The 12,500-nt window shown below is 43.0% G+C and overlaps 1 protein-coding gene and 1 long non-coding RNA gene across 3 annotated transcripts in view; one reads left to right on the forward strand and one right to left on the reverse strand.

The window, feature by feature from the left end:
* LOC138947338 (uncharacterized) overlaps positions 1–12,500 on the reverse strand; it is a 120,209-nt gene that overhangs the window by 93,372 nt on the left and 14,337 nt on the right. The window lies entirely within an intron of this gene.
* The window catches only part of LOC138947334 (NGFI-A-binding protein homolog), a 37,685-nt gene continuing 27,803 nt past the window's right edge, over positions 2,619–12,500 (forward strand). For both annotated transcript variants that reach the window (XM_070318793.1, XM_070318792.1), the window contains exons 1-2: positions 2,619–2,741; positions 12,438–12,500. The exon at positions 12,438–12,500 is cut by the window's right edge and continues 93 nt beyond it. In XM_070318793.1, the coding sequence (XP_070174894.1) occupies positions 2,642–2,741; positions 12,438–12,500 (163 nt within the window). In that variant the 5' untranslated portion in view covers positions 2,619–2,641. The remainder of the gene's footprint in view (positions 2,742–12,437) is intronic.

Here is a 12,500-nt window from a genome sequence, read left to right on the forward strand (position 1 = left end):
AGGGGTCATTGTGTTCGTATTTCGGCAACCGAACAATCAGACCGTAAAGTGTTAAAAGATTAAGCAGCTGAAGATCTAGACTTAAAAAGAAAAAAGAAAATCAGAAAACAGTGGCAGCTAGGGTAACACTCTGTTTTCGGCATCCTAACATTCAGACTGCGTGTAAAGTGTTGAAATACTAAGCAGCTGAAGATAATGCGTTAAAAGAACAAAAGAAAATCAGAAAACAGTGGCAGCTAGGGGATCACTCTGTTTTCAGCAACCTAACATTCAGACTGCGTGTAAAGTGTTGAAATACTAAGCAGCTGAAGATAATGCGTTAAAAGAAAAAAGAAAATCAGAAAACAGTGGCAGCCTGGGGATCACTCTGTTTTCAGCAACCTAACATTCAGACTGCGTGTAAAATGTTGAAATACTAAGCAGCTGAAGATAATGCGTTAAAAGAACAAAAGAAACTCAGAAAACAGTGGCAGCTAGGGGATCACTCTGTTTTCAGCAACCTAACATTCAGACTGCGTGTAAAGTGTTGAAATACTAATGGGCAGAATATACCTGCGCAGTTTAAGCGGCACAGACGACGCACTGCATATTATTTATGCCGCGATAGGGATTATGACGAGTACTTGGCCTGTTTTCCTTTCATGCAACGTGTAGCAGGCTGGGATAAACTGCAGTGCGTCGTCGGTCCTGCTGAAGTTACATATGTGAGCGGAGATAAAGCGTTAAAAAGACAAAAGGAAAGCAAAAAACAGCGGCAGCTAGGGACATATTCTCTGTTTGCGTTGTCTGTCACATTCAGACTATAACGTGACTAAGCAGCTGAAGATGAAGCGTTTAAAAAACACCATTGAACAGTGGCAGCTAGGGGCTAATTTTGTTTGTGTTGTCTGTCACTGATAGCAACTAAATATTCAGACTATAACGTGTTAAAAGACTAAGCAGCTGAAGATGAAGAGTTTAAAAAACACCATTGAACAGTGGCAGCTAGGGGCTAATTTTGTTTGTGTTGTCTGTCACTGATAGCAACTAAATATTCAGACTATAACGTGTTAAAAGACTAAGCAGCTGAAGATGAAGAGTTTAAAAAACACCATTGAACAGTGGCAGCTAGGGGCTAATTTTGTTTGTGTTGTCTGTCACTGATAGCAACTAAATATTCAGACTATTACGTGTTAAAAGACTAAGCAGCTGAAGATGAAGAGTTTAAAAAACACCATTGAACAGTGGCAGCTAGGGGCTCATTTGTTTGCGTTGGCCCGTCGCTTGTTACCTGCTTAAATCTCAGCAACTCTCGCCTGTCATCCCTCTTACAATTAGAACAAATTACATTAACCCGTTTTTCCCCCCCTTCAATTACCTTTGAACGTTTCTTTTCACTCGCTGAAACCGGAGTCGTCCCGGGAATAAATCATACTAGCCTCTTTTCAAATCAATACGGATGTGACGTTTTTTGCTTTTCGCGGAGGGATTTTGATTTTGTTTTGTTTTTGTTGTGAAGATTTGAAGGGTGGAAAAAAAGTGTTGGGTTCGCTATGTGTGAGTGAGTGTGTGTGTGTTCTGTTTCTCTTTCTGATTTTGATGATAATTTGTGTGCGGTGTTGTTCGTTTGTGAGTTCATCTTCCTTTGTCTGTCTTTCCCTTTGTCTGTCTTTCCCTTTCTCTGTCTTTCACTCTCTCTGTCTGCTTTTGTCTTTCTCTCTGTCTCGGACTAATTTTCTCTGTCTCAGTCTCTCTCATCTTAGCCGCCACTCCCACCCTGTTCGCTGTCTTACTGTTCGTCAGTTTGAATAAGGTCTGCTAAACTTTTCTCTGTCTCTCCCTTCACCAACCAACGCCTCCACGCCCCGGATTCTGTCCCTCGTGTACCATCCCCCATTTTGTTTAGTAGTTTTAGTCATAGCCAACCCCCCCCCCCCCCCCCTTCAAAGATAGAGAGAGAGAGAGAGAGAGTGAGAGAGAGAGAGAGAGACACACACACACACACACACACACACACACACACACGCACAGAGAGAGAGAGAGAGAGAGAGAGAGAGAGAGAGAGAGAGAGAGAGAGAAACACAGAGAGGGGGGGGAGGGAGAGAGAGAGAGGGGCAGTTTATGGCTTGATGTCCAGTATCGAAGTTAAGATGGGGCAAAACATGGCGAATAACACTGATGATTCTGCCAAACGCGGTCGGTAAAAGCAAAAAGGGCCGCGCTCTGCTAAGAAAATAATGACAAATGTCAAAATGCGTCGAATTCTCATGAGAAATGAGTTTAGTTTCTTCTTTGTTCCGCGATCAGCACCACTTTTTATTATCCCCCCCTTCCTTTGTTTTTACCTTTTCCTCTTTGGTTTTCCTCCTCTCTTCTTTCGATCCGCGCGTGCGCGAGACTTTTTATTCTGCCTTTCTCTCATTGGACGGTTCGCGCTTTTTTTGCATCTCTCCCCTCTCTTTGCGCACGCGCAATGCACCAACTTCGCTTTGCTTCCGCGCTCGGCAGAGATTGTAAAATGTTGAATTTTTTTTTAACGTTTGCTTTGGATAAAGGGTTTTTTTGCGCAGTTCGTTTTCTTGGGTTCTTATCCTTTTGCGTTATTTAATTTTTTGTTTCGTTTCCTGTGTGTGTTTTTGCAGGCAGCGGAGGAGGCGTAGCCATGACAACAAGCCAGCCTAGCAACGCCTCTGAGCGGCAGCTGTATAATGTCCTGAAACGGGCCAACCTGCTCCAATACTACGACACCTTTATCGCACAAGGTATAAACAACTTTAGTAACTCTCAAACGGACTTTTTTTCATGGTTGGCTGAACTGGGTATTGGCCAGTCAAAACAAAAACGAGGGAAGAATTTTTTGTTTTGAATGACTATTTTGTGTTACAATCATTGACATGAACACTCTAGACAAGGTATAGAGAACGTATATACATCTGAAATGTAAATGATGGCTGGTTGAACTTCAAATTTCAATGGCCAATTAGGGGGAAAAGGAGATGTTTCTTTCTTCAACAGAATATTTGTCTCCCAACTATTAATGCGGTTATTCAGAGACTTTCTAATCCCTGGAATTGCCAACGAAAACGCGGAATAAATTATTCACTTTCGCAATATGTAAATGAACTAACGTTTTTAGGTATAAGGTAATTTGCAGATTTCATGAAACTTGAAAATAAAACAATTCGGAGATACTCCATGCTGTTATTAGCAAGTTTTGTTGGTTATCAGTTGATACCATTATATCGTACATATATTGTATTCGTGAAAAAAAGCAGTGCAGGCTTCTGTGATACTACAACAAAAGATATAGAGCACATAAAGGTCACCAACATACATTTTTTAATCTTGTTTATTTATTTTGATGTAGATATTTAATGGTTGGTTGGTTGGTATGAGTAAAACTGAGAAATACTTGGTCGGCAAAGGTAAAAGACGTATGTTGTTGAGACAAGGTTTCTGTATTAAGTGAGATCAGGGAATATATATTATTCCTGAAAATGGCAGGGAAGACACACACTGATTGATGAACTCAGGGACTATTTGTTCTAGTTACGGACAGACTGACAAGTCAAGTAATTTTTGACTCACCTGAGTAATTGGTGAGTATTTGGATTCATATGTGTCCGTCCGCATGTCCGGTTGGCCGAACGGCCGTCCGTCCGTGGACAAAAAACTTAACATTGAGGTTATCGCGGATGTTTTTCTATCTAGACCTCTGAAAGTTTGCACCCTTTTAGGGTTTGATGATCTCACGAAGTGACCCCAGTTTGGTTGACCCTCGTCAAATGTTGGAGTCGCAGCGGGGTCATGTTCGTTTCATAAAAACTTAATGTTGAGGTTATCTCGTATGTTTTTGAAGCTAGAGCTTTGAAACCTTGCACATTTCCAGGGTTTGATAATCTCCCGACTTGACGTAAGTTTGATTGACCCTCATCAAGTGTTGGGGTCACAGGGGGTCATATTCGATTCATAATAACTTAAACATTGACGTTATTTCAGGTGTTTTTGAAGCTAGAGCTTTGAAACTTTGAAAACTTCGAGGGTTTGATAATCTGTCTATATGACCCTAGTTTGGATTACCCCCATCACATTTTGGGGTCAAAGCGGGGTCATGTTCGTAAAAACTGTACGTTGACATTTTCTCAGTTATTTTGGGAGCAAAAGCCTCGACATTTCACACAATTGTAGGTGTTGATAAATTTAGCTTGTTTTCATCAAATTTCAAAGTCACAGTGTGAAAATGTTCCCTGGAGAAGATTTTCACCCCTGAAATATCCACTGAGCTATCAAGAAAATAAGTCTTGAGGTCATCAGGCAGTGATGTCATTGTTTGATTTGGTCACCGCTGAGTGTCTGTTTTTTTTCAAGTCTTGGCTAGACTATGGCTAATATGATGGCATAGTGTCTGAAATGAGGTCTCGCACGTGTCTAAGAATTACAATTTTTGTCTGGGCTAGGCAAAACTCAATTTGGTCAAAAAAATTAGACATCATTATGATTCTTGTAACAAAAAACAAAAAACAAAAATCAAAATTTGGTGGATGTTGAGTATGTCAGGCTAATGATGGTGGTGGGGAGGAGGTTAGGGGTTGTGCAAGTTTGAATATGTGAAATATTCTTAGGGTTGAATAACTAAATGGATTGATACAGGTCACATAAGGAGTTCTCTTGAACATTATTTTATGAAGCTGGAACAGCTTTTTTTTGTTTTTGGGGGGGGGGGGGGAGATGGGGTCATGGGTTGTGGAATCCTCCTTTTAAGACCTACAATACCCTGAGAAAATCAGGTCTTATAATGGGGGTATACTTACAGAGGTTATGAACAGACTATCTTAGAAAACAGGGTCTTGAAAATGTCTTATCAAGGGTTTGGAGTCTTAAAAGGAAGGGAATCTTCTAAGGGGTAAGGTGGTTCAGGGAGGGGCGGGAGTAACGAAGGCGAGTTTTATGCAAGCATTTGCTTTTCTTGTTTTTATACAGTCAAAGAGTAATATAAAACAAGGTTTGTCCACGCTTTAACATAAGGGAATAGGTATTGTTCTAGGAAATAGCAGGTCATTAATTAATACGCATACAAATTCATTTACTCAAATAGTACATGCATTGACCGTATAATTGACTGAATCCAAAAACAAAGAGACTGCCAACGTTCCAAAATGTATTCGCTTGCGGTTTACCAGCAAGCGGCCGAAAACTGAACCAAGCTAAGTTCTTGTTACTTATTGTTTGTCTGTGCACTTAAAAGACCGTTGGGTCGACATATTTGTGATTGTAACGTATTTTTTTGTCAATAACAAACATTCCAACAAATTATCTTTCTTGTTGTTGTTTTTTTATTTCGTATACATGTATTGACTCAGGTAAAACAAAATGTTGTTGAGACAGATTTGCTACTGTTATTAATATGTGTAACCAAAAAATATAAATGATAAGAGTACCAATGAAATGTGAAACGCGTGCCTCTCCGTGTGCGTTTGCACTTTTGATTTCTAGAAACAAAACACGCACAATTGACAAAACTAGGCGAATTTCTGTGTCGCGAAAAAAAGGTTTCCTTTGTTCTTTGGCTCAACTTTCGACCTCGAAAAACGTAACTACTAGTTTTTGCCGTTTTTAAATGTTAGAGAATTTAATTTTGCTGTCTTTGAAGTCAAAAAGAAGAAGTGACACTTTAGCAGCACAACAAACCTTTTGCCAGGAACAAGAAACGATGAAATGTAGCAATCACGTATGACATGAAATGTTCAAAACAGCCCGTTTTTATTTTGTTGGACATTTCAAAAACACGAACAGGGAAATTGTGTGTTTTTAGGCCAGTCGTTTTTATAGGAACATAGCCATTGGCTGTGAACATTTTTACATTCTTCATCTGAAGAGCGAGGTGACCTTGAGTGACTCGGTCAGCCGAGGGCAAAATGTCGTCTGCACTTGCACAGAACCAAACGATTAAATTGTCCGGTTACATCTCATAGTTTTATTAAGTTATTAACTGCTTCCATGAAACCCCAAGCGTGCACAGCAGATCGTTTTGGGACAATTCTTGCCTATTGTAAATGGTAAGCATGTTATAACCGAGTGTTGAAGGTAACGTTTTTATGCATCCAGGCGTGTAAATTGATTTGACTGCTCCCAATCTTGACTCGACCTTTTCTTCTTCTTCTTCTTCGTCGTTCGCTCAGACTCGACCTTTTTAATATTTAGTTTCAGCTGTGCTTTTGTGTTTTCGTTTCTCTGGACGAAAACTAATGTTTATGGCTGAATGGTTGTGAAGCCGTTTCACTGTCAAAACACATTCTGTTTTACCATGTTATTGCAGTAGTTAAAACGACTCATGTTTGCACCTCTATGTCTGGGGTCTACCATTGTGTTACATTGTATCGGTCTTGGTGACCGAGACTGACCATGACATATCCCCCCCATTTTCACTTTGAATGAAGATTTTCTAACAGTGGTTTAGTGTCGGACCACAATGAAGATAACGGTAATGATGATGATGATGATGATGATGATGATGATGATGATGATGATGATGATGATGATGATGACGACGATGACGACGACGACGATGATGACGAGACGATGATGGGGATGACGAAGATGACATTGACGACGGCGACGATGACAAGAATGATAATGACGACGATGAAAACGAAGAAGACAGCAATACTGACGATGATGATAAAATGCCAGAGACGATGTTATAGTAGTGGTCAGTGTGGCGATGGGTTGGGTCATCGCTGCGACTGACGACGATTACATTGATGCAGTATGATTCTAATCGTGGAGATTGAAAACAGAATGTGTAGGCTAATTGTTATCAAAGCAGAACAAAAATATTCGAGCAGCTAGGATTTATGAGCGACACTTTTATGTTTGGACGTCATGAGCTGGCAGGCATGCGCAGAGTGCATTGGGCGGGGGTGGGGGTGGGGGTGCTCTGGGGTAAGAAAAGCATGACGGAGGGGGATACAGGGCGAGGGTGAAGATAAAAGGCCTCTAGTAAAGCGTGGGAAATGTACTGGTAACACGGGCCCAATACGCTTGAGCTGTTTACTGGACACTTGTCAAGAGGTATAGATCTTGAAACAAACTACCACTCCTCTTAATTGATGCAGGTACAGAAAGACGAAGACAGTTACACACAAGCACGCACGCACGCACGCACTCACGCACCTACACGCGGGCACACCCACCCACACACACATACACACACACACACGCACGCACCCACACACACGCACGCACGCACATACACACGCATACGCACGCACACACATACATGTACACACGAACACATACACACACACATTCATGTACACACGAACACACACACACACACACACACACACACACACACACACACACGGACACATACACACAAATACACACCTACACAAACACAAAGCCCGTCCCTGTTCGCCTCTCTCATTCCTTCTCTCGCTCCCCAGCCCCCGACCCCCTTCCCCGCCCCTTCGTTCATCCCCCCCCCCTTCCCCGCCCCTTCGTTCACCCCCCCCCCCCTTCCCCGCGCACACATCCCACCTCCCCCGTAAAACAAATCAAAACAATAAACAAACAAGAGAGAAAGCAAAATATCAAAACACAGTAAAAGCAAAACACAGCACATTAATTGACTCTGAACGGCTTAATTGCTGGTTTCAGTGAAACGCCCCTGTGGATCGCAAGCCTGGTTTGAGAGAATACGAGTTAGGGAAAGAAGTAAGGAGAACGGAAAGAAGTAAGGAGAATGGTGCATGGGAATTGGAGAGAAGATAATTGCGGAGGATGAGGGCCTGGGTTGTATGGGGTACACAGGCATGAGACCAAGGGTAGGGCGGATGGTGGCGAGAGAGGTGAAGGGAAGGGGAATGTTTACAGTGCCGTGTGTCGGGCTGTAAGCAGTGCCCACCAATGTTTAGCTCTTTAGCTCAGGCACCGTCGCGGCAGACGCCCCTTAGTTCTATGCAGGAAAATGCAGCGCGCTATTCTGGCCAACTGTCGTCCTCATCTCTAAGGCAGACTGATACCAAGAGGTGTAAGTTACACCCGCCTTCAGGCTCAGGCATTTTCAAACGCTCGACTCAAGACTGTACAGCCTGAAACACAGAGTGATGATACACAGATAAATTAAACAAGAACAAGAAACAGAAAGACAGAAAGGAACACAGTGCTTGGTACACTGGAACCACCCACTTCAAGATACCCCCCCCTCCCCCCCCCCCCCCCAAATTTCAGTCTACCTCTCTTTGTAGACCTCGTTTTTAAGATTTTCTGTTCTTAGCCTCTGTACATTTACCTCCATTTTAAGACTCCTTTCTTTCCTCCGAAAACGGCGTATGGCTGCCTAAATGGCGGGGTAAAAAACGGTCATACACGTAAAATTCCACTCGTGCAAAAAACACGAGTGTACGTGGGAGTTTCAGCCCACGAACGCAGAAGAAGAAGAAGAAGAAGAAGACTCCTTTCTTTGTAAGACCTGCTTTTCTGACATTATGGAGATGTTAGAACGGGGGGTTCCCCTGTATCGCACACAATCTTGCAGGAAACTGTTGCCTTTTGCAAAGCCAATTAGACACATCTGTTTTGTAAAGGATCCAAACTTCCTTGAAGAAAAAGAAGAAGGAAAAGAATATGACACACACACAAAAAAGAAGAAGAAAAAAATATGTTTATTTAAAAGAAAAAAAAAGAGAGTAAAATCCAGCTTTTCTGCATGTTTTAAAATACATTCTCTTCTCATGAGAAGCCCCTTGTGTGGAGTGAGCTTTCAAGTTTTTTTTTATGCTGTTAGTGTTTTTGTGTCTCGATGGAATGGAACGCAGGAAGCGGCGTTTAGCGAATATTCATCAAAGGATAAGCTTCAAGTCTTGTACAATAATTACGCACTATGTAATTTTGCTGTATCATTCGTGTACTGGATGCAGTTTAGCGATATATTTATCATTATGTTTAATCCTGAACAGGCACCTCATTCCCTTTGCCCTGCACCTAAAGAAGACGAAAAATAAAAACAGTGTCGAAAGAAAAGCAGACAAAACACCCCGCTGTTCACGGGCAAATTAATGCATCGTTGCACAGTTAGAATACATTTTTATGAACAAATTTATACAGCACATTATGATGACATGTATGAAGGGAGATCAAGAGATTGCCCTGTAGAGATGCTATTTTGTGTGTATGTGTGTGTGTGTGTGTGTGTGTGTGTGCGTGTGTGTGTGTGTGTGTGTGTGTGTGTGTGTGTGTGTGTGTGTTTGTATGTGTGTGCGTGTGCTTGCGTGCGTGCGTACGTGCGTGTGTGTTTTGCGGCCAATTGCTCATGTATATTACGACGTGCTGTCAAAACTTCCAAGCGAGAACTTCAGGGCCAAACCCGTCTAGGGATTAGTCTACAGAAAGTGAAAACGCTTATTTGAGAAGTAGTTCCAAGCATAATTGTGACCCTCCACCACGAAATGAGTCGCATGTCACCTTTGCATGATTTTCATATTTTTACATTTTCCTAAAGAGTTTTTTATGCTCTATCCAGTGGTGAAAACCGTTTTAGAAAAGAGTTATAAGCCTGTGACAAAGGTGACCCTCACACTGTTACCATACACTCCCCGGACTATATTAACACACCGGTGACACTGTGACGGTTCCCCTACGCTTTGTGTTCGGTGCCCTGACCCTTTGTGTTCGGTTCCCACTCGGTTCCCACACGCCAAAATTCGCTGACAAAACATCCATTTATGGTAGTATTACGCAATGTTGCTCTCTGAGAATGGTCTTGTTAGATCTGTGAGTGTTTACACTACATGCCTAGGTGCAGTTGGATTGAAGGTTTTGATATTTTAGCCGTTATTAGGTAGAATGCCTTCCACTTTACTGCAAAACTGCATAATTCGTAGCATCGGCAAGAAATATCCTACCAAAAAATGCCTGCTTGGAACTGTCCGTGGTCCAGCAAAAAGTTCAACATGTCTGTAGCAGACAGCCCAAGTTTCAAGATTGTAGGGCCATCCAAACAGCCGTAATAATAAAAACAACAAAAGTAGTCAGTGAAATTGGCTGTGTTCGGTCCCCCCACACTTTTGTGACGTAGGCGTGACGGTTCCCATAATTCATTGTGTCGGTCCCCACTTTCTGTGTCGGACCCCACTTTCGACCTAATTTCTCTGTGACGGACCCCACAACCAGCCTATTTTGTGTCGGTCCCCACACCTTCTTGGATTTATGACTTGCCGGTTACTTGTATCATTGTATTCATTGAATCTAATTGTCTCGGAGTTATTTTTCAGCAAAAACCGGCAAGGCAGCACCTTTTGTGATACCAAGTAAGTCAGATGACATCAGTATGTGTGTGTGTGTGTGAGAGAGAGAGAGAGAGAGAGAGAGAGAGAGAGAGAGAGAGAGAGAGAGAGAGAGAGAGAGAGAGAGTTGTGTTTCCGTACCCGCGACAGCGTTTTTCCAGCGGCGCGACGAAAATCAAGCACATAGAAAATGACCAGGAGTGTTTCCACACGCGCGACGCGTTAGCGGCGCGACAAGCGGCAAGCGACGCGATTTTTTGAAAGGGTCCTGGAGCGATTTTTTCGCGTTGTCGCGCGGCAACGCGGGAGTTTACAGATTTTACCGCATGTTTAAAACGCAAGTACGGAAACACGTCACGCGTTTGCGCGCGTTTTCTTTTGTCGCTGCCGCTGTCGCGGGTACGGAAACAGAACTTACCGCGAGTACGACACTACCGCGAGTACGACACTACCGCGAGTATAACACTACCGCGTGTCACACTACCGCGAGTATAACATTACCGCGTGTCATTTTATGACTTCCATGGCTGAAGGCAAAGGTTGAAATGTTTCCTTGAAATATAAAACAAAAAGGCCTGGTCTGTTCTCTGAACACTAATTCAATGTTTGTCATGCTAACCAAGAACTCAAAACGATCAGAACACACTATCAGAATACATATAGAATGGGTTGCTTCCAATCAAAGTTAGAACACAAACTCACAAGAAGTAAGTTTGCATGCGTTCTCTCTACGGTTATGGTACTCGCGGTTGTGGTACGCGCGGTAGTGTGACACGCGGCAGTGTTATACTCGCGGTAGTGTCGTACTCGCGGTAGTGTGACACGCGGTAGTGTGACACGCGGTAGTGTCGTACTCGCGGTAGTGTGACACGCGGTAGTGACGCTCGCGGTAGTGTCGCATAACTGGAGTGATCTGGAAAGGTGTCAATCTCTCTCTCTCTCTCTCTCTCTCTCTCTCTCTCTCTCTCTCTCTCTCTCTCTCTCTCTCTCTCTCTCTCTCACACACACACACACACACACACACACACACACACACACACACATACTGATGTCATCTGACTTACTTGGTATCACAAAAGGTGCTGCCTTGCCGGTTTTTGCTGAAAAATAACTCCGAGACAATTAGATTCAATGAATACAATGATACAAGTAACCGGCAAGTCATAAATCCAAGAAGGTGTGGGGACCGACACAAAATAGGCTGGTTGTGGGGTCCGTCACAGAGAAATTAGGTCGAAAGTGGGGTCCGACACAGAAAGTGGGGACCGACACAATGAATTATGGGAACCGTCACGCCTACGTCACAAAAGTGTGGGGGGACCGAACACAGCCAATTTCACTGACTACTTTTGTTGTTTTTATTATTACGGCTGTTTGGATGGCCCTACAATCTTGAAACTTGGGCTGTCTGCTACAGACATGTTGAACTTTTTGCTGGACCACGGACAGTTCCAAGCAGGCATTTTTTGGTAGGATATTTCTTGCCGATGCTACGAATTATGCAGTTTTGCAGTAAAGTGGAAGGCATTCTACCTAATAACGGCTAAAATATCAAAAACCTTCAATCCAACAGCACCTAGGCATGTAGTGTAAACACTCACAGATCTAACAAGACCATTCTCAGAGAGCAACATTGCGTAATACTACCATAAATGGATGTTTTGTCCGCGAATTTTGGCGTGTGGGAACCGAGTGGGAACCGAACACAAAGGGTCAGGGCACCGAACACAAAGCGTAGGGGAACCGTCACAGTGTCACCGGTGTGTTATATTAAGCCCAGCGCAGAACCGCGCGAGGTGACATGCGACTCATTTCGTGGTGGAGGGTCACAATTATGTGAACCAGAAAAGTGTCACTTCCACTTTAATGGTAAGTTTGCATGGGGAAACTGTACTTGACAAGTTTTCTTAGGTGATGCTGAAAATAATGACGACTTTGACTTTGACAATCGATGTCGTCAGCGATGATGATGATGGTGATGGTGATGATGATGATGATGCAGATGATGATGATGATGATGATGATGATGATGATGATGATGACGGCCTCAACGACAATGACAACGACGACTACCATCACGACGACGATGAAGATGACAATGATCGCGTGACAATGCAGACAACAATAACAACGATAATATTAATTTGTCAAACACAGTCCTCTTTGCAGGCGGTGACGACGTGCAGCAGCTGTGCGAGGCTGGCGAGGACGAGTTCCTGGAGATCATGGCTC

Source organism: Littorina saxatilis, linkage group LG14 (genome assembly GCF_037325665.1).
Source record: "Littorina saxatilis isolate snail1 linkage group LG14, US_GU_Lsax_2.0, whole genome shotgun sequence".
Lineage (NCBI taxonomy): Eukaryota > Metazoa > Mollusca > Gastropoda > Littorinimorpha > Littorinidae > Littorina > Littorina saxatilis.